General features: G+C 36.8%; 1 protein-coding gene across 2 annotated transcripts; it reads left to right on the forward strand.

Annotated features, from left to right (window-relative positions):
* The first annotated feature begins 4,207 nt into the window (after positions 1-4,207).
* Positions 4,208-23,045, forward strand: dync1li2 (dynein, cytoplasmic 1, light intermediate chain 2). 2 transcript variants are annotated; one of them, XM_088938859.1, is made up of 13 exons: positions 4,208-4,334; positions 5,072-5,145; positions 6,134-6,250; positions 8,001-8,231; positions 13,304-13,473; positions 14,896-14,989; positions 15,146-15,281; positions 16,526-16,637; positions 16,774-16,833; positions 17,500-17,541; positions 17,678-17,795; positions 18,692-18,808; positions 19,418-23,045. In XM_088938859.1, the coding sequence occupies exons 1-13, from the start codon at positions 4,240-4,242 to the stop codon at positions 19,525-19,527; spliced, it is 1,476 nt and encodes a 491-aa protein (XP_088794985.1). In that variant the 5' UTR covers positions 4,208-4,239; the 3' UTR covers positions 19,528-23,045. The 2 variants fall into 2 exon arrangements, with proteins under 2 accessions (XP_088794985.1, XP_088794986.1); XM_088938860.1 differs by having other exon boundaries at positions 19,423-23,045.
* The last annotated feature ends 339 nt before the right edge of the window (positions 23,046-23,384 follow it).

A 23,384-nucleotide genomic window follows, 5' to 3' on the forward strand; every position in this document is an offset into this window, starting at 1 on the left:
CACTAAACCTGCCCCATCTTTATATTTCTCATTAGAGAACTGACTAAACCTATTATATGTAGAAAATGTTACTCTTGTCATTAACATAGTAACATTCTCAAGATGACAGTAGAATATTTATAATATAACATTCAATAAAATCCTGAATATGCCAAAGTGAATAAAATGTTATAACTCAGAGAACTCGGTTGCTGCTGTAAGTCTAGACCAGAAATTTCTACCTCGTGTCTCAGTATACTGACCTACAGTACAGTAGGAAGACTTGGAGAAAATACTTTCTTTTGAGATGAAACCTACTGTAAATGCACAAAATTATTGTTGGCAATTGTTTATGTGTTTCAGGGCAACAAACCACTATAGATCCTAGATCCTCAAAAAAATGCATAATTATTTTTGTCAGAATACTTGAAAACCAAATACTTCGTCCTACATGTTTGGTTATTATACAGCTCCAAACTTCAACCTTTTTTGAAATGAGAATGTCCTTCCCATGGGAGTTTTCAGTCAATGAGTTTATAAAAAAAAACTAGGCACTAGGCATTCAATAATGTATTCATTAGCTTTCCAGGGAGGGGAAATGTATGCTTAAAAAATAACATAATTCCCACCATTACCTAGAACAAGACAGGCACATCACCTGAGAAGTGATTTACAGGGGAATATAACAATGTATCACTATTTGATTTTTGAACAGATTTATTCATTTATAGCTTCTTGTTAAGTATGTTAATCAGCAGTTATGCACTTTACAGTTTTATTCATTTATAGCTTGGTAAGTACTAGGGTTAATTAGTGCAACCAGAAGCTACACTAAGCTAAGTTCATCTTTATTCACTTACCTTTGGACAAAATTAAAATGTATGCTGTAGTGTGTCAGGGAAAAGTGGTTGAAAATGAAATAATAATAATAATAATTGTATTCATGGGATTCCAAAGAACCCTAAAGGACATTGTGTAGGTGGACACCCTAATTCCTCAGTTAACCGTTATGCTCCAGCAGTTCCACTACACAGCAGATTAGGCAAAGAAGTTAAATTAACCAATTAAATAAAGAGGCAGACTGGGGGAAACTGGAGTCAACATCCCTTCTCTTCCAAACATGGAAACTTTAAAGACCAAGTAGTCAGGACCACTATTTCCTACAGCAGATCCCCTGGTCAGGGCACTGGGGCATTAGTTGGAAATTCAGGTTCAGTGGAGAGAGACCACCTAATGGACCAATAACAGTTAAAGTGGCTTTTCATGTAAGTCTCCATTCCCAGTACTGACCAGACCCAGCTTTGCTTAGCCTCTCACAAGTCTATCTTACAAGATAAAGACACAAGGATATTGGCAAAATGTCTCTTTTGTCTGCGTTTTATGTAGGTTTCTATTTTAAGATTTCTTGAAAGTAGCAAATTTTTGGAAGAAAACCTGTTAATATGATGATAATTTAATATCAACATACTGGCTAGCTAACATTAACAAAAGATGTCCTCCACTCATTCGTTTCATTCTGATTCTTATTTTGGAGACACTGCTTTCTGGTGGTTTGTTTGCGTAGTTACACTGAAACGTGAGCTAACATGAGCAACTAAAACATTTTATTGTACCTTATAAAAGATGTAGTATTTGTGCAGAAACAGTTGTGAGGTCCTGCATTAAACTAGAAAAGAAGGAAAGAGTATGTTGGACTGGCCTGGACCATTTTAAGGATGAAATTTCAATTGCATTTTCATTTGGATACCCTAATCCTGGCACATGGCTGCCTTGTTTTTCTTCTTCAGGCAGGATTCTGTTGTGAGGAAGTGTGTGGGATGGTCAAGTTTCAGGAACATGTGCATGACTCCGAGTTCTTGGCATACTAACACTCCCCAGAGAGAATCAGCCATCCACCTTTAGTCGGTAGCCGTGGCAACACAAGGCCATAAGGAAGGCCCTTTGGGAATTGTAATAATGGGGTACCACAGCTGTCTGCCACTTTCGGCGCAGACAACAGCCTGTGAGGCAGGTGTGTTCAAGTGTCTTTCAGTAATCACAGCATTAATTCTAAGGGTGAGATAATGCGTTCTATTCTCTGAGTTGTTTTCTTTTCAGTGTTGGGTTTTTATCAGTTTTTCTTTGTTGGATATACATGCCAATGTGGACCAAGCACATACCAGAAACAGTGTTAATGAGAGCGGGGTACACGTGTGGGGTTCATTATGCTTCACAGCTGACTGTACATCAGTGAAGAGAAGACAATATTCCCGATTTATTGCTCAAAAAGAATCCCAACTATTTTATTTTTTCTATTCCATATCATAATTTCATACCATAGTATCATAATAGTGTTACATTTCTGTTTTTTACGATTAAAAGGATTTAACAATATGGACTTTTTACAGAATCAATACTGGCATCTCTCAAAAAAATTGAACTAGTTATCTCTTCATGTTGAGTAACCTACAGTAAAGCTATTTATCTGGATGTTTAAAGACCATTAAAATCTTACTATGACAAAAGTATCTGACTTTTAATATTTTGTGTATAAAGTTTTTTTTTTGCTCCATATAAAACACTCTTTTCCCTCATCTACTATCATTACATATATAGTTAAATGTTTATTTTTTTGTTACCATGCCCAGTATACCTATGAAGAATTGACGAAAGGATACCTTTAATTAACTGAAAAGAAAAAAAACACTAAAATGGAAAACTAGAAATCTCATTCTTATAATAGGTTGGATGCGTGATTGATTTGCATATAATTCTTGCTTTTACAATAATTTGAATAATTCAGTTTATTACTTTTTTAAAATAATAATATAGTTGACGAACATTTTGCACAGAGTACTGTGCATATTTATTGGAGAGTCATTCCGCACAACACGTAATTATTCGTACCACAAGATGGCGGTATTGTGTCCCAATGTACACTCTTAAGGAAAGCAGGAACCAAAGGCACAGCAGTTTTATTAGATATTCCATTAGTGGGCACGTTATAGCCTGCCATTATCCTTACTCTTTAGTTACTGGAATAAATGCGATAAAAGAGACAGGAATACTTAAATTACCAAGAAACTAGACGGACCTGGTTGGGAGAGCACCTTTACTCTGAAGTTAATAACGTTTCACTTTAATGCAAGTCCGCCTTACGAATAGTAATTACATAAACTTTATAGTTAGCTCCCCCACTCGTCTTCATCACAACAAAGCAATCTTTTCTTTGTGATACTATTAAAGCAGTATATTCATTTATATTTCGTATATGTCGATACAGCGATACGACATTCGATTTGCACACACTAATGTGCCATTTCATAGAAGCCTTCTATGACACTTAAACCCTAGATCCACATTTTAAGAACATAAACAGCACAGAAAACCTTAAGTCAGTATTTTTCTGTTTAAAGCCATGCTTAGTAAGGTCGATCTTTATCGCGTTAGCCCCCCTGTTACCAGGATTTGTTGTTGCTTCCCCAGCCACGTTGAGCAATAACACTCCATAGCTATACGACCGTTTAAAAATGGTATTCCACATGAATGCCAATCAAATTTCGTTTATCATTTAATCTGTTGGATCTGCTAAATACTGCACTTGCAAAAATAGGATTTCAACGTTTTAGAAGGCAGAATAAAAGGCTTAAGATCACCTGAATTCCAGTTTATAGAGAAATTACATGTCTATGAGCGACATCGCTTACAAAGACCAACTCCCAACCAACGTGTCTGAGCATAGATACTGCAGATGCACAGTCAGAAATGCAATCGGAATAGTTGTTGAATATGATCAAGACTGTGATTTCCAATGCAACCTGGAGCAAAACGTTGTTTACATTTCCAGTTTCGCCTCTTAAAAAAAAAAGAAAATCCAGACAGGCACAGTGCGACACACCCATCTGATTCTGCGATCACTGCTTTGCAGAACATTATTTATGGACGGTACTGTACTTGCATAAATGCTCTATTTACGCAGCAGATGGCCTCAGCGCTCCCCTCAGACAAGGGTGGCTCCTCGGGAGGATGACATCATTCTCAGAGAGCAGACGCGTCTTGAACCCTTAGGGCTGTCTACTCTATTGCCTGATAACTAAAAAAATGAAATGGTATTTTTTTAAAAAAAATATTCTAAATGTATTTTAAAACTAGCGATTCCCTCTTACTTCTGGCTAATGTAATCTTGAGTTTAGGGAGGAGTCCGTTTGAAGTGCTAAAGCGAATTTCGCCGGGGTCCTGAGGTGCCCAGGTGATGCCTCTCTTTGTGGTTGCAGAAACAAGATGGCTCCCGTGCTGGAGAAGAAGCTCCTGGGCGCCGCCGGTGCTGCCGACACCCTGGAAATTAATAACGAGGATGAAGAAGGACAGAACCTATGGCAAGTCAAGTCTCACCTTTCAGTAACTGCTTATTTCTTTCGCTGAGAACGGCGTCTGTTTAGTAACCTCTTTCTGCTTTGTCACTCCCGGGTGCATTCAATTTCAAAAGTACCGGCCGGGGGTGTTTCCGAATTGTCAAGCAAGCAGACGAAGGTTTGTTTCCCAGCTGCATACGTCAAGATGAATGCTTAGTATTTCGGGTGTTTGACAGATCCCCCGCTGAAAGAGACAAGGGAAATATTATTGGAGTGTCTGTGGTGTCAAATGTCTTGGTTATGTTTTCTCCTTTTCTGTAGGTGTTGGTCTCTGCCAACGAAGCAGGGGCGTTTTAGCATCACATTTCACAATAAAAATAAACAATACACCTAGATGATAAGAGTTTAAGTACAGAAATCGGAAGGGAGTGGAGGGACGAGAATGCAGGCCGTTTTATAGATAATCGTTTTCCTTTCTGTCTGTGATTTTCACCAGCTCCTCGGTTTATTTGTTATTGTTTTGTCAATAATTAGGCTGCCAAACCCATTGAACTCGGCTGCCTAGTTTCTTTTGCTGCAGACGGGTAAGCGTCAGTAAGACCTGTTCTGTGCTAGACAGTTACTAGATTCACTTGAAATCACAGTTAGTAACATGAGCTCTGGTCCCTTCACAAAGAGTGAGGGGCAGGCCCTTTCCTGGATGGTTTTGTAAGGAATCGTGTGAAACGATCATTGTTAATTCCGCTGTGATGTCTCTTCAGGTCCTCTATTTTAAGCGAAGTTTCCACCCGGTCCCGGTCCAAGTTACCGTCAGGAAAAAATATTTTGGTTTTCGGTAAGTGGAAAGTCAGTGTATGACGGTGCATCATGTTTCTGATGTTTAATCTAAGAAACACGTGAATTGAGGCCAGCTGTCAGCTGCTCAAGATTTGACTGAACACGAGCCTTGTTTTTTTCTAAAGGTATTTTAGGTTTGAAATGCGACAAATGGTAGGTGAAATACGGTTTTAACTTGTGAGGAGATCACAACTGATGACTGTGATGTTTCTCTAAAGGGTTTCATACCTATGACTGCATTTGGACTGTTCATATGTGGTAGGCCTTGCACACTTCAGCAAATATTATTTTTGCTATAGTCATTATATTTGTACAAAACTGTTGTGAGTTATATTTTTGTATTTTTTAGTCTTTGTAATTAAAATACCATAAGTATCTGTATAGACAATTATGGCTTTTGAATTGATAGGTTTTTGTGTGTAAGTCGTAAACTGTATATGCTTAACCTGATTCCATACAGTAGGTAAATACTCCTGAAAAATACATCCCATGAAGCACCACTGGAAGTGGAAGAAGAATGCAAATGTAGGCCATCATTGAAATAATGTGGTGATTGTGGAGTGGGAATACAATAAAATTAGTTTTAGGTGATTTTCTAGAACCTCGAAGATAATTTCTTATTATCTCATTTAGGCATGGCTATCAGGAAGCAGTGCTAGTTCATGCGTGTACATGTCAATATCCAGTGCTGCCTTGGGTGCAGTGGTTCCTCATTGGTTTCAATCAGTCTTGTGAAAATTGTGAATGTTTCTGTTATTAAAATGGTAAATCTGTAATCAGAAGTGCTGTATGTCTTTATATAATATTGGAAATAGTGTATATACATTTCAAGTATAGAAACAAAAGAATTATATTAAGTGTATGCAGCACCCTGTCAGTTTATGCTGGTCTTTAGCATGTTTTTGAAATACAGTATTACTGCTTACATGGAATGATGACAGAATAGACTCATAACTAATAACTATCATTTGGCTCTTATTTTGCAGGAGAAGATGGCTCAGGAAAGACAACGATTATGGCAAAACTCCAGGGAGCCGAGCACAATAAAAAAGGGAGAGGACTTGAGTATTTGTACTTGAATGTCCATGATGAAGACAGAGATGGTGAATTAAACCTTTTCACATTTTCTTCAGTACTTTATGAATGTGGCCCTCTTTGAATAGATATCTAAAGAATGAAGCATTTTTGATCCTTTGAAAAGGGGCAATGTATTTGTTATAAGAATAATAACACAAGAGGTCTTATTTTTCATTTTCCCACTTTAAAACAAACATGTTTTGTTATAAACACCCAATTGGGTATAGCCAGCTGTGTGTTTTTTCATGTTTCAGTTCTGTAAATCCTATAACCACACACATGGGAGGATGTCTAGGTACACCCGCACTCCTCTGACCTGCCCCACCTTCAAGCTTCTTATCTTTGATCATGTCACAGACAGCACTGCTGTGTGCCGACTGGAGAGGCAGTGTCACCACATGCCTGCAAGCACCTAGGTGGCCACAGGGGTTGCTGTGTCACTGAGAGCCCATAGAACCCTGGGCTGCTGTCCCATCCTTAGCCTTGTTGGCCCTCAGCCAATTATGCTCCACCAGTTGGGGAATAGTCAGTCGGCTAGTGACCAGCTGCAACCCGATGCAGAGCTTAGCCCGCGCTTGAGGAAGCACTGTCACCGGTTGAGCTATTCAGGATGCCGAATTTCTCTTAAAAAGCTGAATACCACACAGTGTTTCAAAGCATAAACTAAAATGTTTTGCTATATGGTACAAGCCTTGCACTCTGTACCTTAGTTCATAAATCTTACAGATACAAAATTATCTTGATTTGTAAGTATGTTCAAAATCATCTAGATATGCTTTTTTTTTATTAAAGCCTTTAAATATTATTGGAAAGGAGATAAAAGCTTAATTTGTGAAACTGATATAAAAACTTTGCCCTCATATCTCTATTGTAATTATACAAATTATATTGTCCTCCACACAAAATGACTAAAGTGTTCCTCAATTTAAATAAAATCACATACTTTCAGTGGTAATTCACAAGGCTTTGGTTAAGATCTTCCTAGTTCTGAATGTAAAGAGCTAGGGCTATTTAAAAGTGTCCATTAATGCCTTGTTTCTGAGCAAAAACTATTTTTCAGGTAGCTTATTTGACATACCTAGAAAGATTAAATGTACTATGCCTTTAGTTGCGAAATATTAATGCATATTACTTTCTTTTATTGATTAATGTTGTGGTGCTTCAGGGTTTGTAATCGCTTGTAAATGTTTTCTCTACAACAATACAGTAATTTATATCGTAGTGCTATAATACAAAGTCCATTTTGCTTTACAGCTGCTGACAAGTTCTGCAGAATTTCAATTCTGCAATCTGTTGTTAGTTTAAAATTAAACTATTTAACATTATTGACTATAAGTTTAATAGTGAATATAGTTTAATGTAGATCAGCAATATGTTCTGTATTGATCATAGAGAGCCACATCATCTTTTTACTTCATTGTATATATATTTCATTGTAGCTTTTCATGACTCAGTTTAATCAATAATTGAGTCTAAATTACATTTAATTTAATTTATCTGTTGCATCTGTTTTTGTTAAAACAGAAATAATGAAGTTCCTAGTAAATAAGTTGGTGTTCTCAAAGGGCACATGATAACTTGCATAATGTTCTGTCCTGCACAGACAGACATTCTCCAAGGCAAACACAAAATGTTGTGACTGTAGAGCAGTGGTTATTTAGTCACTTGATTTAGTTGACGTTCTTTGTGAAACACATTTATTACATAATTGTTTTGGAGTTGTAGTTCTTTTCATGTAGTAAAGCTTTTATCTTATTATCCCTCCCCTTGACACAGACCAGACCAGATGCAATGTGTGGATTTTGGATGGAGACCTGTACCACAAGGGGCTTCTGAAGTTTGCAGTGTCAGCAGAGTCATTAAAGGATACCTTGGCAGTGTTTGTGGCGGACATGTCTAGGCCGTGGACCATCATGGAGTCAATACAGAAGTGGGCCAGCGTCCTGCGTGAACACATTGACAAACTGAAGATCCCTCCAGAACAGATGAGGGAGCTTGAACAGAAAAGTGAGTGCATTGCAGTTTTATAGCATAGGCAAATGGATACTATTCTCTTACCAGCACTCTGTACCAGAAAGGTTCAAATGCAAAACAAGGAAATGTTATCCTGTTGTCAGATGTCTCTTCCCTATTATGGTACCTGTACGGAGGAGCCAAAAAACTATTCACCACAATAGTTTTCATAGTGAACAAAAGCCCTTGCGGTAGAGACCTGTGAGCAAGCTTTTATAGAGATTTCAATTCCTGTTGTATCAAATTGGCACTCCTAAGTTCCAGTTTTAAACAGTAATAGTTTTTAAATGTCGCATTGTTGGCCATCAGTAGGGATTTTGCTACATGTTACTGAAGTACAAGATTCAAGGCAATTTAAGATTCTTAATTTAATTTCTACAGGTGATTCACATTTTCTAGTTTGTTGCAATTTAGATCTCTCTGCTCCTCGGCTTAATTTTAAAAGTACCTGTACTCTTTAGTTTTTGTTCTTGATTTGCATCTCTTTGAAATTTCATCCCAAGTGCCAAGGTTTGTAATAATTTAGCCAGTGTTTGAGGGGCTTTTAATAAAGGGCAAATAACAGTGTTGGTTGATAAGGCTTTAAATTGTAACATGACACCAGAAGAAGATTATACTTCTATCTATAGTTTGAATAGTCTGAATTAATTCAAAGGAATTTAGCTTAATATTTAAAGAAACTGTTGTGCAATATGCATTATGTTCCGTTTTACTATTGAAATAAATCCAGTAGTTTAATTTGGTGGTAATTTTGTTTTGGCTTTTATTAGTGGCAGTCACAGACCAACCGAAGCAATTTACTTGAAATTTGAGCTTAATTGTTGTGCTATCCAAGGAAAACTTGTTGCGTCTAAATTTCAAAATATCTCTAAATGTGTTGATTATATTATTTTTTTCTATTACGTGAAGATATATCAGGCATAGAAGTTACTTTCTGAGGAATTGTGCAATTTCTCTGTCAGGTCAGATATTTAATACACAGTAACCGAAAACTTAGTATATTCTTAGTATTGTTTGCTGATGCTAGAGAGAAGCATCTGTGAGATTTGAAACAAACGAGGAACTGGAAGTCCTGTAAATGACATGTTTCAGCACAGTAAATCTTTGTAGACTCTTATTTCTCTGATTCAGGAGATGCAAACTCGTTTGCTGTGATGAGCCCGATTTGATTTAGATGTAATTGAAGCGGGTCATACCTACCATAAAAGTATCAAAATACTGGTCACAGCCATGAAATATAGTAGCATTTATTTGCAGTAGTGTTCTTATTTTAGTATCTTAAAGTGGTTTTCTAGACTTTGGGAATGAGTTTGAAACGTTTACATATGCAGTAATAGAAATGCAATTTTTTCATACGAAACTTCGCATTTCAAACAGAGCTGCAGGACTGAGATGCACGTTATATGGGCTCTGGAATTAGTGGTCAGCATCAGTTATAAAGTCTGCTTGAGAAACTAAGAGAAACATGCCTGTGGTAAGTGAAAAGCAGCTCACCTTCTTTTATGATTAGTAGGATTGTTTTTAACTGGAAAATGGAATCAGTAAATGGGAAAGTTAAAAGGAAGTTGCATGATGATAAATAAAGTGAAGCTGTATGTGCTACTTATGTTTCATATGGCTGATGACTTTGGTGTTACAGGACTTGCTGTGGCTATGTTTGATAAGTACTACTTGTCCAATCCAAATATCAGATTCACACTCACTTCTATGTAAAAATATTTTTGCTTCCTTGAGCCACACTTTATTTCTCTTTTTTATAACAAATACTTACAGACTCTTTATTGCTGTATTTAAATATCCTTTTGAGATCAGAAACCCCATAGTACAGTTTCAGTGAGGCCTTTGGTGGTACACTCCCTGATGTTGATTTAAAATTTGGAGGCGTTTAGAGAAAGTGTCACTACAGGTCTTGCAGTGTCAAGTTTTCCCCCTCCACTTAAGTCCAAAGATGTGCTTTAACCAACAGGGCACCATGGTTGTATAGAGTTCGAGACTCTAAGGCTGGCATAAAGCTTGCATAAGGTCATCCTTTTATTATAGTTCATCATGACGATTCTAAATGACAGAACACAGTACACAGAACACAGCATTGTGTGTTTGCTTAGTCTTTCCTTCATTTTTATGTGAACATAATTAGATCATTGCATATGGGTTTCTGAAGGTTTTGCAACAATGTATATTGTGATACCACATTTAGTGAAAATACCCTTTGTATCAGTTTAGCAATATGGTGATAAATTAAATACTAAGTATGTTTTTGATTGTGCAATGGATATGCTTCAAACTAAGGACATGCCAGTCTTTATTCAGTGCAAAAACATTTGGTACCACCTATATTTGTTTTGCATTTAACTACATATAGATAAAAGTGTTAGAGAAATTTAAGAGTATACCTTTTCTTATGAGCTAATCGTAAACTGAAATTGCTGTAAAGTAATTTAAGGGAAAAGGGAGGATCATATGTTACTGTAATTATTTTTTCTTTGATTTGATTTGCTGTACTTTGAGTCTTCATGACTGCTTTGCATACAATGAAATCGCCGGATAACGTCTGCCTCTGTTGGATAAAGTTAGCATTTCTCCCTGTAAGAAATGAGTATGATCCCATCATCTGATGGCTTTTGAATAAGAGGAAGAGAGCTGTGTTACCTTGTGTCTGCAGTTTAAAAAGAGACCTGCAACTGTGGGAACCTTCCCAATCACAGCAGATTTCTTGAAGCATTAGAGGAAACATGTCTATCCAGAGTTCTTCTGAACTCTACAATATAATTAATCTCTTGTATAACTACAACCTTTCTGTTGTTCTGAAACAACACCACTCCCCAGGAATGTTAGCTGACATTTGTTTTAAGGTGAATAGAATGTTTGTAGCACTTCAGGTTGTTTGAATTCAAATTAAAAATAAATCCATCTGTAAGAGCTCACCAGCCTTGCACTCTATTCACAGTGTACTTGCTGAAGCTGATATCATTCTCCAAATATAGTCCATGCTAGAAGCACATTACAAAAATGTCTGAATAGCAGAGTGGAACTGACTTGGCTTGAATTTTTTTAACTTGGTTGTTATTTCATTCAGTCTTTTCTTGTCCTCTATGAGTCTTTTTGGAGATAATTTTTTAAAGATGTATTCCTTTAAAACCTCAGCTTTTGACATGCATATTATGTTCAGATATCAAGTTGAGACTTGGACTGGATTTTGTAGCAGGGATCATCAGAACTGCACACTGAATTTTTTAGTTTCCCTGGAGCACTGCAGCAGAGCTCCACAGAAGCTGTTGTCAGATCTGCTTACATCAAATCAAAGCAGTTTCCAAACGAGAGCTGCCAGTTTTATTTGCGTGCAGCGTGATTGGATTGGACAATGTGTATTTAGGTGCTGTGGACACCAAACAGTTCTTAAAATATTTTTTTCTCCCAAGAAAGTATACATGCATTTTGTGCAGTTAGTATTGTATTGATCATCTCTGCACACATTTATTTGCATTTAAGCTTTCACAGGGTGTGGTAAACTTGAAACAAGCGTGTTCAGTTATATAACCTGATTGAAGTTTAATCCTCAGAATTGTCTGACTCTATTATCTGCCTAATGAGTAGTCAGGCTCCCACTTAAATAATAAAACCATGCTAACTTTTCACTGTTAATATCTGAATTATCCATGTTTAAAATTCTGTAAGATTGAAGATGAATGTAGTTTGCAAATACTTGTTCTTTTTCATTGGTGCTTTCAAAGTAATTTTGAAACTGACGTTTTGAAAGTTTTAAACTTAATCTAAAGAAAGCACATTTCCTTTAAATTTTTAAAAACATCTATGTTCAAGGCTGGAATGGTGGTGTACTATGGCACTTTCTAAGGCTTAACATATCATGAATCTGTAAAGTACTTAATATTGTTGATGGTTACATTTAATCCAATGATTTTTTCTTGCCTGTACGTGCCTGTGATCATACACTACACCCTCTTATTATTCAAACCACATTCTTTGATCTGAAAAGCCTGAGCAGTGTACCTTAATTATTTGGTTATGCACAACCAGTCCTTTGATCTAACACCCTTTTCAGACCACGCCGTTTTCTCCCTGTTGTTAGAAAGTCTTGACTTGCAGTACATTGAGGAGGGGGCTGAAAAGACTTTTACTTTTTTCAAATAATGTTTCCTCCCAGTTAGATGCTGTTTATAGGCTTCTCTAGGCAGACATTTATAGCCATGAATTAACTGAGTTCTTCATGCACAGTATTTTCTGTGATTTAGTTTTTGTTGTGCAACTTCCCTTTACGTTTGTCTTCAGTTGATTCCGTTTCCCAGCTAAAAATGTGATAATTATGAAATAAAGTGAGCTGCTTTTTATTTAATATTGTCCTACTGCTGATCCCTACTTATATGTGGGTTTGACAAAAGTGAATTTAAAAGTATTATGTGGTTTATTGTTTTACACTTTACTGCATTAGTTGTGAACAATATTACAGTAGTTTAATTGTTTGGGGGACAACACCACTCTCCCTACAGTTCTGATGGGTACGGGAGCTTTTTTTTCCGAATTAATTTGCACCGCCTGAGTGCCTGAGGGTGTGATTTATTCAACAGCCATCATTTCTTATACATTTTATCTGATAGATGACATTATTATTGTTTTATGTACCTATTTTATTCTAACTGAAGGCTCTGGTGAAATTTAAGCCATTTTATATTTTTTTTGCAGGAACTGCATTTTTTCTTGAATGCAATGCTTATGAGGAGGAACACATTTCAGATTCTGCATGATGTGTACCTCATTATTTTTAAAAGGAAATAACATTAATTTAGAGTCTGATTCACTATTTGAAGTTGTTGCTGGAACGGAGAGGTTGATAGGGTGTACTGAAAAGTGGTATAGCGGCATTTTCCTCTTATTTGTTGTTGTAGCTCTCTTTTCACTTCTGTTGAGGCGTCTGTGGTGTTAAAAAGAATTTTGTAGCTTTTTTTCTGTGGCTATTTTCAGTGCTGCTCTCCGCAGAAGGCAATACTGGAGACAGTCCGAGGTACGGAATGCATTCTGTGACACTTGGCTTTCCTTTCGCTTTCTCCCAGTGGTGAAGGACTTTCAGGAGTACACAGAGCCAGAGGAGGCAACCCAGGGCTCTCCACAGAGACGTGGGCCTACAGCGTCTGGGACCGATGACGAGGGGGTCCTACTGCCTCTTGGAGATAATGTTCTCACACACAATCTGGGCATTCCAGTGCTAGTAGTTTGCACAAAGGTAAATAACCGGAATAGTTGTGTGCATATGTGTGGAAGGCTTTGAACCAGAAGTATGCAAATATCTTGCTCAGATGCGCTGGAGGAAATAAACAGGCCAGGTTCTACAACATTATCGAGTGAAAGTTTTAAATGTAGATTTCATTATAGACTGTTGATGACTATCAATTTTAATGTTATTAAAATGAATAGAAAATGCCCTTTATACAGATTTGAAAACTTGGGTCTTCCATATCAGCTTTTTCAAATCATGCCTAAACCTAGTTCTTATTTTGAGAAACATTATATTAATTCATATATAAACATAGTTAGCCTATGTACAAAATGAAAGAAGTAAAAGCAATTTCAGTAGAATTTTCTGTGAACTGTGGTTTTGTGGTTTAGCATGTGATATGGAAGACATCTCGGATCTTGCAGCTGATTGGTGCACATCTCAGGCTTTCAAGCTCTTTTTACCAAATTGTCTTGGGTTATGTCAGTCTGATTTCTGCCTGCAAGGCAGCTCTGAAGGCAGTGAATGCTGCTTATTATTAAGTGTCCTTGTTCTTATCAAAAACAGCTGCAAGACCAAAATAAAAAGTTTCTTTTGGGGTCTCACATGTGATGCAGTAATAATCAGTTCCCTTTTTTAAAACTTGTTTTTTTCCACTGGCTGCTTGAGTGGAATTTGGCATAATATTGCACGGACTGTCCTATTTTAGTTACTGAATTTCAGCACATCGAATTTGAAATTGTTTTAACAAGGCCTTAAAGGTTTGTGTAGGAATTGCTTGCTATTTCTGTCCCCTGTACAGACCAGTATTTTTCCTACAGTTTTTGCTCAGTGTTAATTTGAACTAGTTAGGCTAATAAGTTCATTTACATTAATAAAAGCTTAGCTAGAATGGAAACGAATACACTATGACTCTCTAGACCCAAGGTCGAAAACTGTAGATTACAGTAGAGTGCAACAGATAAAATGAGAAGGAGCTGACCACTCTTTCTTGCCTGCTGCAAGGATATAGGATACAGCATTGTAAAAAAGTAGATTTATAACTTATTCTTAATTGTTTTCAAGCTGAGAAATATTTAAATGTTTCTGTATTTACCTGAAAAAGGGAAGTATGAATTGAACTACTGACTCTTCTCTTGTGATGTTTATTTCCTTGTGACTGTTTCATGTTTAATTCCTCCTCCTGTGCTCTTGCCTCGTCAGTTCCAGGAAGTGTCCTTGCATTCTCTGAGTCATGCAGGGCCCTTTGTGAGACATACTCTCCTGTTGAGGTTTCCATCTTGTGGTCTGTGCGGAGTACTGCAACTCCATGTAACTGGGTGGTGCCTCTTGCATTTTGAGTAGATTGTTTGCCATTTCCCTTTTTGTTAAGATGCATTAATAAGATTATAAGCTAATAAAGTGTTTTTCCTCCATTCTCTCTCTTGATAGTGTGACGCAGTGAGTGTGCTGGAGAAGGAGCATGACTACAGAGAGGAGCACTTTGATTTCATTCAGTCCCACATTCGACGGTTCTGCTTACAGTGTATCCTTCCTGTTTCACAAAAAACTGGGACAAAGACTTTGATGCTGCATTAACTCTTGCCCCTATTTATTTTTCTAGAGACATTTTAATACTTTTGTCATAATACATTCATATATTAAGTGTAGAGATGAGTTTGTTCCTTAAGAAGAATCGCAGATGGAGCTGCTTTGATTTACACTTCAGTCAAAGAAGAAAAGAACTTGGACCTTCTTTATAAATACATTGTACACAAAATGTATGACTTCCAATTTACCACACCTGCCTTAGTGGTGGAAAAAGATGCTGTTTTCATGTAAGTCATTTTTTGCTGATGTCCCTATTCTCTGCTGTGTGAACAGCAAAGGTTTCATTCTGTCAGAAAAGGGGAACTGTATTTTGTCTACAAACTATATGTATATTCTAAGCATCAATAGAAACTTTCAACTGTAGCAGACTCAAAAGGTTTTAAAAAAATGAGAATCTTTTCTGGCGCAGGTGCAATTATATTGATTTTACTGTGCTGACACAATTTAACAACAAAGTTAACAATTCAACTGTGCTGAAATGTAAATGCTAGAAATAGTGTTGGACCAATAGGGTGTCCACTGTGAAAATTGCAGGATATTGCCATTTGTAGTCACTATTCGGAACAGTTGAACTGTACATCTGAGATGCATATGTTGTACACACAAGCTTGTCTGTTCACTGGACTCTGATCAATAGGTGTCACACTTCATCCCAGCTGATCCTTAAAAAAATATTTTGATGGGACTCGGGTCTGGCAAGCTTAAAAGCTGAACATTTTTTTACAGTTCTCATTATTATCTGAGCAACATGAGAACGTGTGTTGTCCTGCTGTGAGGCTGTCCTGTCAGGATGAACCTGCAGCAGGAAGTGAAATCCCAGGACAGCCAACACTGTGTAACACTGTGAAGTTAGGCTGCCATCAAACACTTAAGTAACTCCTACCCACTAACTCCTACCTATCACACTTGGACATCCCCATCAATTGATCTGTTGTCATTCTGCATGTCTGTGTCACACACTCAGATGTGTACACCTCCCAGATGAGAAAACCTTGAGTTATCTAGGGGTTAGCATCACCACTGGTGAGTCCGCCTAAGGTGAATTAGTTTAGCCAGCAACATGATGGATCCACCAAGGACATTAATGGGTTCAATTTCTTTTGGTAAGGGGGGCATATTTGTTCATCTTTTTTTTAAAAAATTTGGTTTGACATTCAGCACTGCTGAATCTCCTTGTCTCCTGTGCCTAGTAACCTATCTCTCTAATGAATTGGTTTGAATTGTGCAACATCACCTATCTCTCTAATGAAGTGATTTGACAAGTCAACATTGGGTGCATCTCTGTCATGAATGAATAGTCAGTCATGCGAGAAATATTTAATCAATATCCAAAAGCTTTGTTTTTGTCTAAAAATGTACAAGTGTAATTTCTTTTGATGCTTGGTATGCATTATTTCAAACTGTTCTTTACTTAGAATGCAGTTGTCAGTTTTTTTGGAGAAAAGTCAAGTACATTTTTAATCTTTCTTAGTCCATCTGGTTGGGACAATGAGAAGAAAATTGCCATCTTGCATGAAAATTTCACAACCGTGAAACCTGAAGATCCCTTTGAAGACTTTATCATGAAACCACCTGTAAGAAAGGTAATATTTCAATATCAAGAATTAGAAAGGTATATTGGTAGTAAACTTTTGTATCCAATTTACTCAATCTCCTCTAATTTATATTATAATGTATATACTTTTATAATTGACACCCTTTTAATTGGTCTTTATACAGCTAGTACATGACAAAGAAGTTGCTGCTGAAGATGAGCAGGTTTTCCTAATGAAACAGCAGGTGAGAGGTTTTACAAAGTTTTTAAGAAAGGTTAGATTAGACTGATACAATTTTGTACTTCAGTAGGGAACTACTGTTTCAGAAGGGATGCCACATAAATTTCATTACACAGCTAATACACATCTGCTCCACAAAGAAGTACACCTAATGGGCACTTTCCATGCCATTTTTGTTCTTGATTTGGAAGATTGAATGAGGCTCAGAGGAGGAGCCAATTATGTTTTTATTAGGTTTTCAAAGCACATTTTCAAAGACTGTCACATAAGCCGAAGCAAGAAATTGATCCATTGAAACTCATTTGGATTTTAATTGCTGAAAGACTAGTGGGGAATATCGCGTTTTACGAGTTAGGTATCAGGGTGCAATGCACATGTATGTCCAGTGCAATTTTAGTAACTCCTAATAAAATGACCTGCACGGTCTGCTTTTTAAAAGGCAGAGAATATACAGGTGGTGGATGAAAAATGGAAACGCCAATATAAGGTTGCTTAACAGGGTGATGGGCCACTATGGCCTGTATGCAAGTGTGGAATTCTGGAGGGAACATTTATTTAAATAATTATTAGTTTAGTTTTTGTATGTAAAGGCTTGCCTTAGTGTTTTCTTGATGATCTTTGAGTTTATGCCTCTGTTTTTCAAAAGAAGTATCTTCTGCTCTTTTCCTAGTCCTTGTTAGCCAAGCAGCCTGCTACGCCTACAAGAGCAACGGTAAGTTTCGTTACTCGACGTCACTGGTACAGTCAGCTGTACAGCAGTTGGTGATGGGCAGACTATCTCGGCTGCAGCTTGTGTCTGTGTAGAGAGGACATTTTTATCTGGGCTTTAATTGCTGTCTGTCTTGAAGGAATCTCCAGCACGGGCTCCATCTGGCTCCCCTCGGCCCACAGGCCGCACCGGGCCTGCCAACGTGGCCAGCGTCTCGCCTATGACCGCTGTCAAGAAACCCGATCCCAACATGAAAGGTAGCTGAGATGGCAAAGAGGCACTTCAAAAAGTGTTTTGTTTTTTTTACAGGGACAAGATCATATAGGTTTGAATGTGAGATATTTCTCTGTAATGGTATATGGCTTTGCACTCCATGGAGACCACTTTTCCTCCAGTTCATAAACATTGTTTTGTGTGAAATAGGTCTAAGGTTAGCTGTTTTTTAGCTTGGATCAAGTTTTAGGTCTAAGGTCAGGTTAGTGACCTGAGGAGTTCACAAGGGAAGAGTTCTTGACCTCTGAAGGATAAGGCAGTTCCCAGATGGTTGATTTAGAATCAAATTAAGTGTTAAAGTATAGTGTATGTAATATATATTTTTAAAGATTATTAATGTACACAGTACTACATGTGATCCCTTTGAATATAAGCAACATTTTCAGCAGTGATTACCCTTATACTAAAAAAATGAAGTCTTTTTTTATATGAGAAAGAAAAGGCTACACTTTATTTAAGTAAAGTATTAGTGTGAATTATACAGTTGGGGGCAATTACAGTTTGTTGAAATGTGTGTGTGGACTGCCTCAAGGACTTTGTTTTGTATTAGCATCATTTTGGACATAGAATTATATAAACCTTTAGGTAGTCTCAAGCTTCAACCGAACAAATATAACATTACTTATATTTATATTGAGACTAACACCTTCATAGTCTTAATGCATATTAACTATAAGCAAAATTATATCTCTAAACAGATTTAACAGTAAACCTTATTGCATCTGCAAACCTACATGTTTCCTGTTTGTCATTTATTAATTTGTGGTCATCTTATGTATTCCTGATAGTGGTGCACTCACAAGCAAATAAGAGCAGTAAGAGAAGATGTTCTTCAAGTAGGCTGCGATTTCTTTAAAGTGGATGATCTTGAATTGTACAGGTGCTGCAGCAAATGAGGGGGTCCTGGCTAACTTCTTTAACAGCCTATTGAGTAAAAAGACGGGCTCCCCAGGGAGCCCAGGAGCTGGGGGAGTGCAGAGCACGGCCAAGAAAGCAGGTATGATCTTAAGCTGGCTCTTGCACAGCTCACACTGCTAATAGCTTCCTGTTGTTTCCTTTGGATGTGGCCGCTGTCTGAAGATTTATTCATTGAGCCTGTCAAGAAAGAGCTTGCTTCACTCCAAGTTAGAAAAGAGATCCAACCCTGACACAGAAGGAATTTGTAAAAATGATCTGCATGGACCAGCTGGTGGAATATTTCACTTAGCAAAATGCTGGGTGCTGGTTTATGTGGCGTGCTTCTTGTGACTGGCACGGGACATAAAACTTTATTCAGCCTCCTTAAATGTAACAGCTTCTTAAAATATTTTAGATAATTTCCAGCTTGAGGCAATAACTGAAATACGTTTGTTTTAATGTCTTATTTGTGGGTTGTATATAAGCATTTACTCCATTTTATAAAATGGTAAATCTTATAAATAGACAGATACTTTCCTGTCTTTTTGCATGCAAGTATCTGTAGCCTGATTACAATACAATAACTGCTGGCGCATGGACTTGCATTCGCTGCATATGATGCCTGACATTAAGACAGGCTAATGTTTTTGTGGTAGTCCTCAGAAGCTACATCAAATTACTGTTTGTGTGCCATATGTTTTTTTTGAAGGGCAGAAGCCGGTTTTGACTGATGTTCAGGCGGAGCTGGACAGAATGACTCGCAAGCCAGACTCCATGGTAACAGCCAACAACACATCACCAACGGAGAATGAAGCCTGAATATGCTTACAGCATTGTCCATAAAAATACCTATAAAAAAATTCAAAAAATGACCAAATTTCAACTGTGTATATCAGTCAAAAAAACAGACCATGATTTTGTCTAATGTGGCGAGATGCTATCAGGTTTATTTTTGTTATTGGTTCTTTTTTGTTTTGTTGTGGGAAGGGGTAAGTGGGGGGGGAAGCTGGGAGATGCAAACGAGGGCCTAACTTAATTTGTAAAGGCATGTCGGGTCATGTATCATGCACTTCCTGAGAAGCAGCAGAGCAGCCCCCCACATCTAAGAGCTGTGTTATAGTTTTGGAAAGGCCTCTTTACCCTGCCTGATCATCTTATGGACCAGAAAAGCGGTGTAGCTTTTTGTCTTGACAGGTTGTGTGGAAGGAAAGCAAATACCAGAATATCACAAACTAAACCTGAATATTTCAGTCAAATTTAAAAATACATGAAAGTCTGTAGTATGTAAAAAGTAGATATCCTATGATACTGTTGTATTTATATATAAATCCAAACTTTTCTTTTTTCACTAAAATGTTTTAAAGGAATAAAACAATGTAGCTACTTATTATTAAACTCCATTAACTTCATGACACTAATGTGGCAAATAAACAGATTGGCTGATAGCATATAAAAATATGCTGTATTTAAAAAAAACAGACCAGAGCAGTGAAGGCATATTTCTAAGGTTTCTGTAAATATAAGCAAAATATTGGCAAATGAGCTTCTGTTGCTTATGTATAGAATAATACTAAAAAATCATGAAGAAATACTTCAGATGAGAAAAAAGTGTTGTCAGGTTTCTGTTGTTTAGATTGCTTTACAAGTTATCCTTTTGGCTACAGAGGGGGGATGTTATCTGCTATAACAAGTGCCTGGCACAATTTGCTGTAAGTGTCATTGTAGAGGTGCTTGACTAAAAAAAAAAGATGTGCACTGTAGTACAAATGGTCAGTTATTTTTGGTTTTAAAATTATTTATTGTTTTTTTTTGTACTACAATTCTGTGGTCTTAGCATATTTTACTTCTTAAATCAGCTTATGTTATGGCCTCGCTGAAAACTTCATTAGGCAGCATGCCTTTCTTTTTTTTTTAAGTGTAGTAAAGTCACCTGTAAAGTATTTACTGCAACATTTTAGCATTCATAAATTAAAAAAAAAGTTGTTGCTTAGTGATGGTTAACTGCTACATACTGTACCAATTGGGTTTTTACAGCTGTGGGATGTGATCACACTCCGCGTGTAAGTTAGCACTAAAAACAGTGTTGTGAAGCCAAATTGATCTCGAAGGTGATGATAATGGCATACTTGGAGAGATATAGGCTGCTTTGTTTTGAAGGTCCATAACAGCAATTCCTTTTATGATTAAGAACTGCTCAACATAAGGTTTGTAATATGAAACATATAGTAAAGCATAGGTTAAACATTCCCCTTTTTATATTGTACAGTAACCACAAAACCTGTCACATTTTAGCAAGTGGTTTCATCTGCTGACTGATAGAGAAGACTAAATTAAGAGAACTGATTTTTCTCTGCCTTCGAGTAAAGGCCTCACCTTTTGACACTCCTTTTAGACTCCCTTCTTCTCCTCCTCCAGTTGATGTTCTTGTCGGTTTGCTGGAACCTGCAGTAAGTGAGGAAACGATATCAGTCTTTAAATGGGGAAAAATACTTAATGACTAATAACTATATCAATATTAATACTGTGCAATATCAAATTCTTGATTTGTTAAGGTTTACAGAAAGACGAACCACCTGTATGATATTTTTTCAGATCTTGTGGAGGATTGGAAAATCATCTGAGGAAGTTTTATCGGAAATTAAATCACTGTAAAATCCTCCTTTTATGTTAATCTACATTGATATGGTTTAGACATTTAAATGAGCTAATGGCATTCATCCACCTGTTCCTCAAGCTAGGTTCTTAGCAGTGCTATCCATAAACATGCCAGAAGATCAGGTGAGTACTGTATAAGTATAGGAAGATGATGAAAATTGGAATTTGGAACCAAAGACTTGAATTTGGTGTGTTCTACCAACCTTCTCACACCTATTTAGCAGATGAAAAATTCACTGGTCAAACCGTGAACTACCCATCACTCTAAAATAGATTCTGTGGTTATGAAAATGGCACATGTACTTAGTTTTTAAACACACAGTGTTTAAGTTTGTGTAATATTGCTGTTTTAAGGGAAAACCACAAGTCATGTTGTGCGGAGTCTTCTTTCTGTTGCATGAACTAATGTACAAAAAATCGGTCTGGATCAATAATATTGCAAATGGTAGGCAGTAATGTTTACTACTGGTGCAGGGCATATCGTAGCATCTGACATATGAAGGTTATTGCTTGTATTCAAAAGCACAATACTCAGAAATATAAGAGTATGTACTTGCATTTTTAAAGGAACAATCTTATCAGGCAAGCACTTGTAATAACATACCCCTAAAGACATTTTAAAGCATTTCTTTACATTAAGTGTATATGCAGTGAATATTTTTTAGCAAATTCCTCCTGCTCTTAATGTTTACCTACTGAATAACCTGGTGTTATATGCATAATTAATCAAATTGATAATGGGTTATTTTTTTTAATTAACCTAGTGTGTTGCAGCCTAGATAACTGGAGTTTAGTGAATTAGCGGTGTGCTCCTTTAAAATTTCCTGTTGAAGATGTTCAGAATTTCATGAAGTTGGAAGGGATCATATGTCTGTTTTGAGGAAATGTAAAATTGTTTTTGTTTTTTAAAAAAAGTCCTGCCGTCCCAGCATTGTTTTAGTGTTATTTCAAAAGAGTGGATGCTCCTAGTTCTTCAAAGTTTAAATTAAAACTCCAGTTCATTACAATGCATCACCATTGCCTGATCAGCTCTGGCACGGCACACAGTTTGGTTACTGGTGTTGCAAGCATTGGAAACCAAAAAAAAAACTAAGTAATTGTAAGAGATTATCTCCTAGTAGTTGCATTTGCAGACTGATTAGCCCTAAAGTATCTAGATCTGTTAAGCGGGATTCTCTTGTTCTTTAAACAACAGCAGATTCTTTCCCAGTGAAACATAGTATTAGATAAAGATCTGGCTACAATAAAGAAAGATGTCCATTTGGTTGAAACGGCAAATAATTTCCTGCTGCTTGAAATAAAATTTGCACTTCATTTTTTTCAGATTGGCTTTGTAAAAAAAAGGTGTGATGAACAACAGACATTGTAAAGAACATTAATTTTGCCTAAGTTAATAGTGACTGCTCTGTACATTATAACCCTAACAATATGCTTACATTCTTGTTAAAAATTAAAAAAGGAAAAAAAGCTTTGGCTTATAGTCCTTTTATACAGGATTTCAATTTTTTAAAAAAAATTACATTTAGGACTGCGTATGTACCGTGAACATATTAAATTTAGTCTGATTGTATGGCTTTACCCAGATGCAGTATGCTGTCATTTGGAATCTCGCTTTTAGTGCCGGCAAAGATGAGAACGTGTCTTTAACAAGTACTGGCTTCAATAAATATGAATCCAGACTACATGCTCTTTTGTCTGTCTTTATTTACATGAAGCTTTTCAAAATTTACATTAAGCTTTTCATAATGTAGTTCCTTGTACTTCACATATCCTGGTAAATGTTCAGTATCGACTAGGTGTACTAACAGTACAGCACACTAAAATTTGTTTCGGCATAAATTTTGTTTCTGGGAAGCAGGTTGACTTTTTTGCTTCCAACACTACAGCAAGGGAATGCAGCTTTGATCCTGGAGTGGTCTGATGCATTCGATGAGTTTTGTAGGTTACCTTTTCTAAAGTGTGTGAATACGTTAAGCTGCTGAATTACACATGTAATATGTTCAATGTGAGAACCCTGGCCA

The sequence above is a fragment of the Atractosteus spatula genome, chromosome 21 (assembly GCF_055471065.1).
Source record: "Atractosteus spatula isolate fAtrSpa1 chromosome 21, fAtrSpa1.hap1, whole genome shotgun sequence".
NCBI lineage: Eukaryota > Metazoa > Chordata > Actinopteri > Semionotiformes > Lepisosteidae > Atractosteus > Atractosteus spatula.

What these genes read in the sequence shown, in the direction of transcription:
- dync1li2 (XM_088938859.1), top strand. Translation starts at nt 4,240, where the DNA reads ATGGCTCCCGTGCTGGAGAAGAAGCTCCTGGGCGCCGCCGGTGCTGCC. An exon ending in GAGGGAGCTTGAACAGAAAA is followed by an intron (nt 8,232 to 13,303) that starts GTGAGTGCATTG and finishes GCTTTCTCCCAG; the next exon opens with TGGTGAAGGACTTTCAGGAG. An exon ending in TTTTCCTAATGAAACAGCAG is followed by an intron (nt 16,834 to 17,499) that starts GTGAGAGGTTTT and finishes CTCTTTTCCTAG; the next exon opens with TCCTTGTTAGCCAAGCAGCC.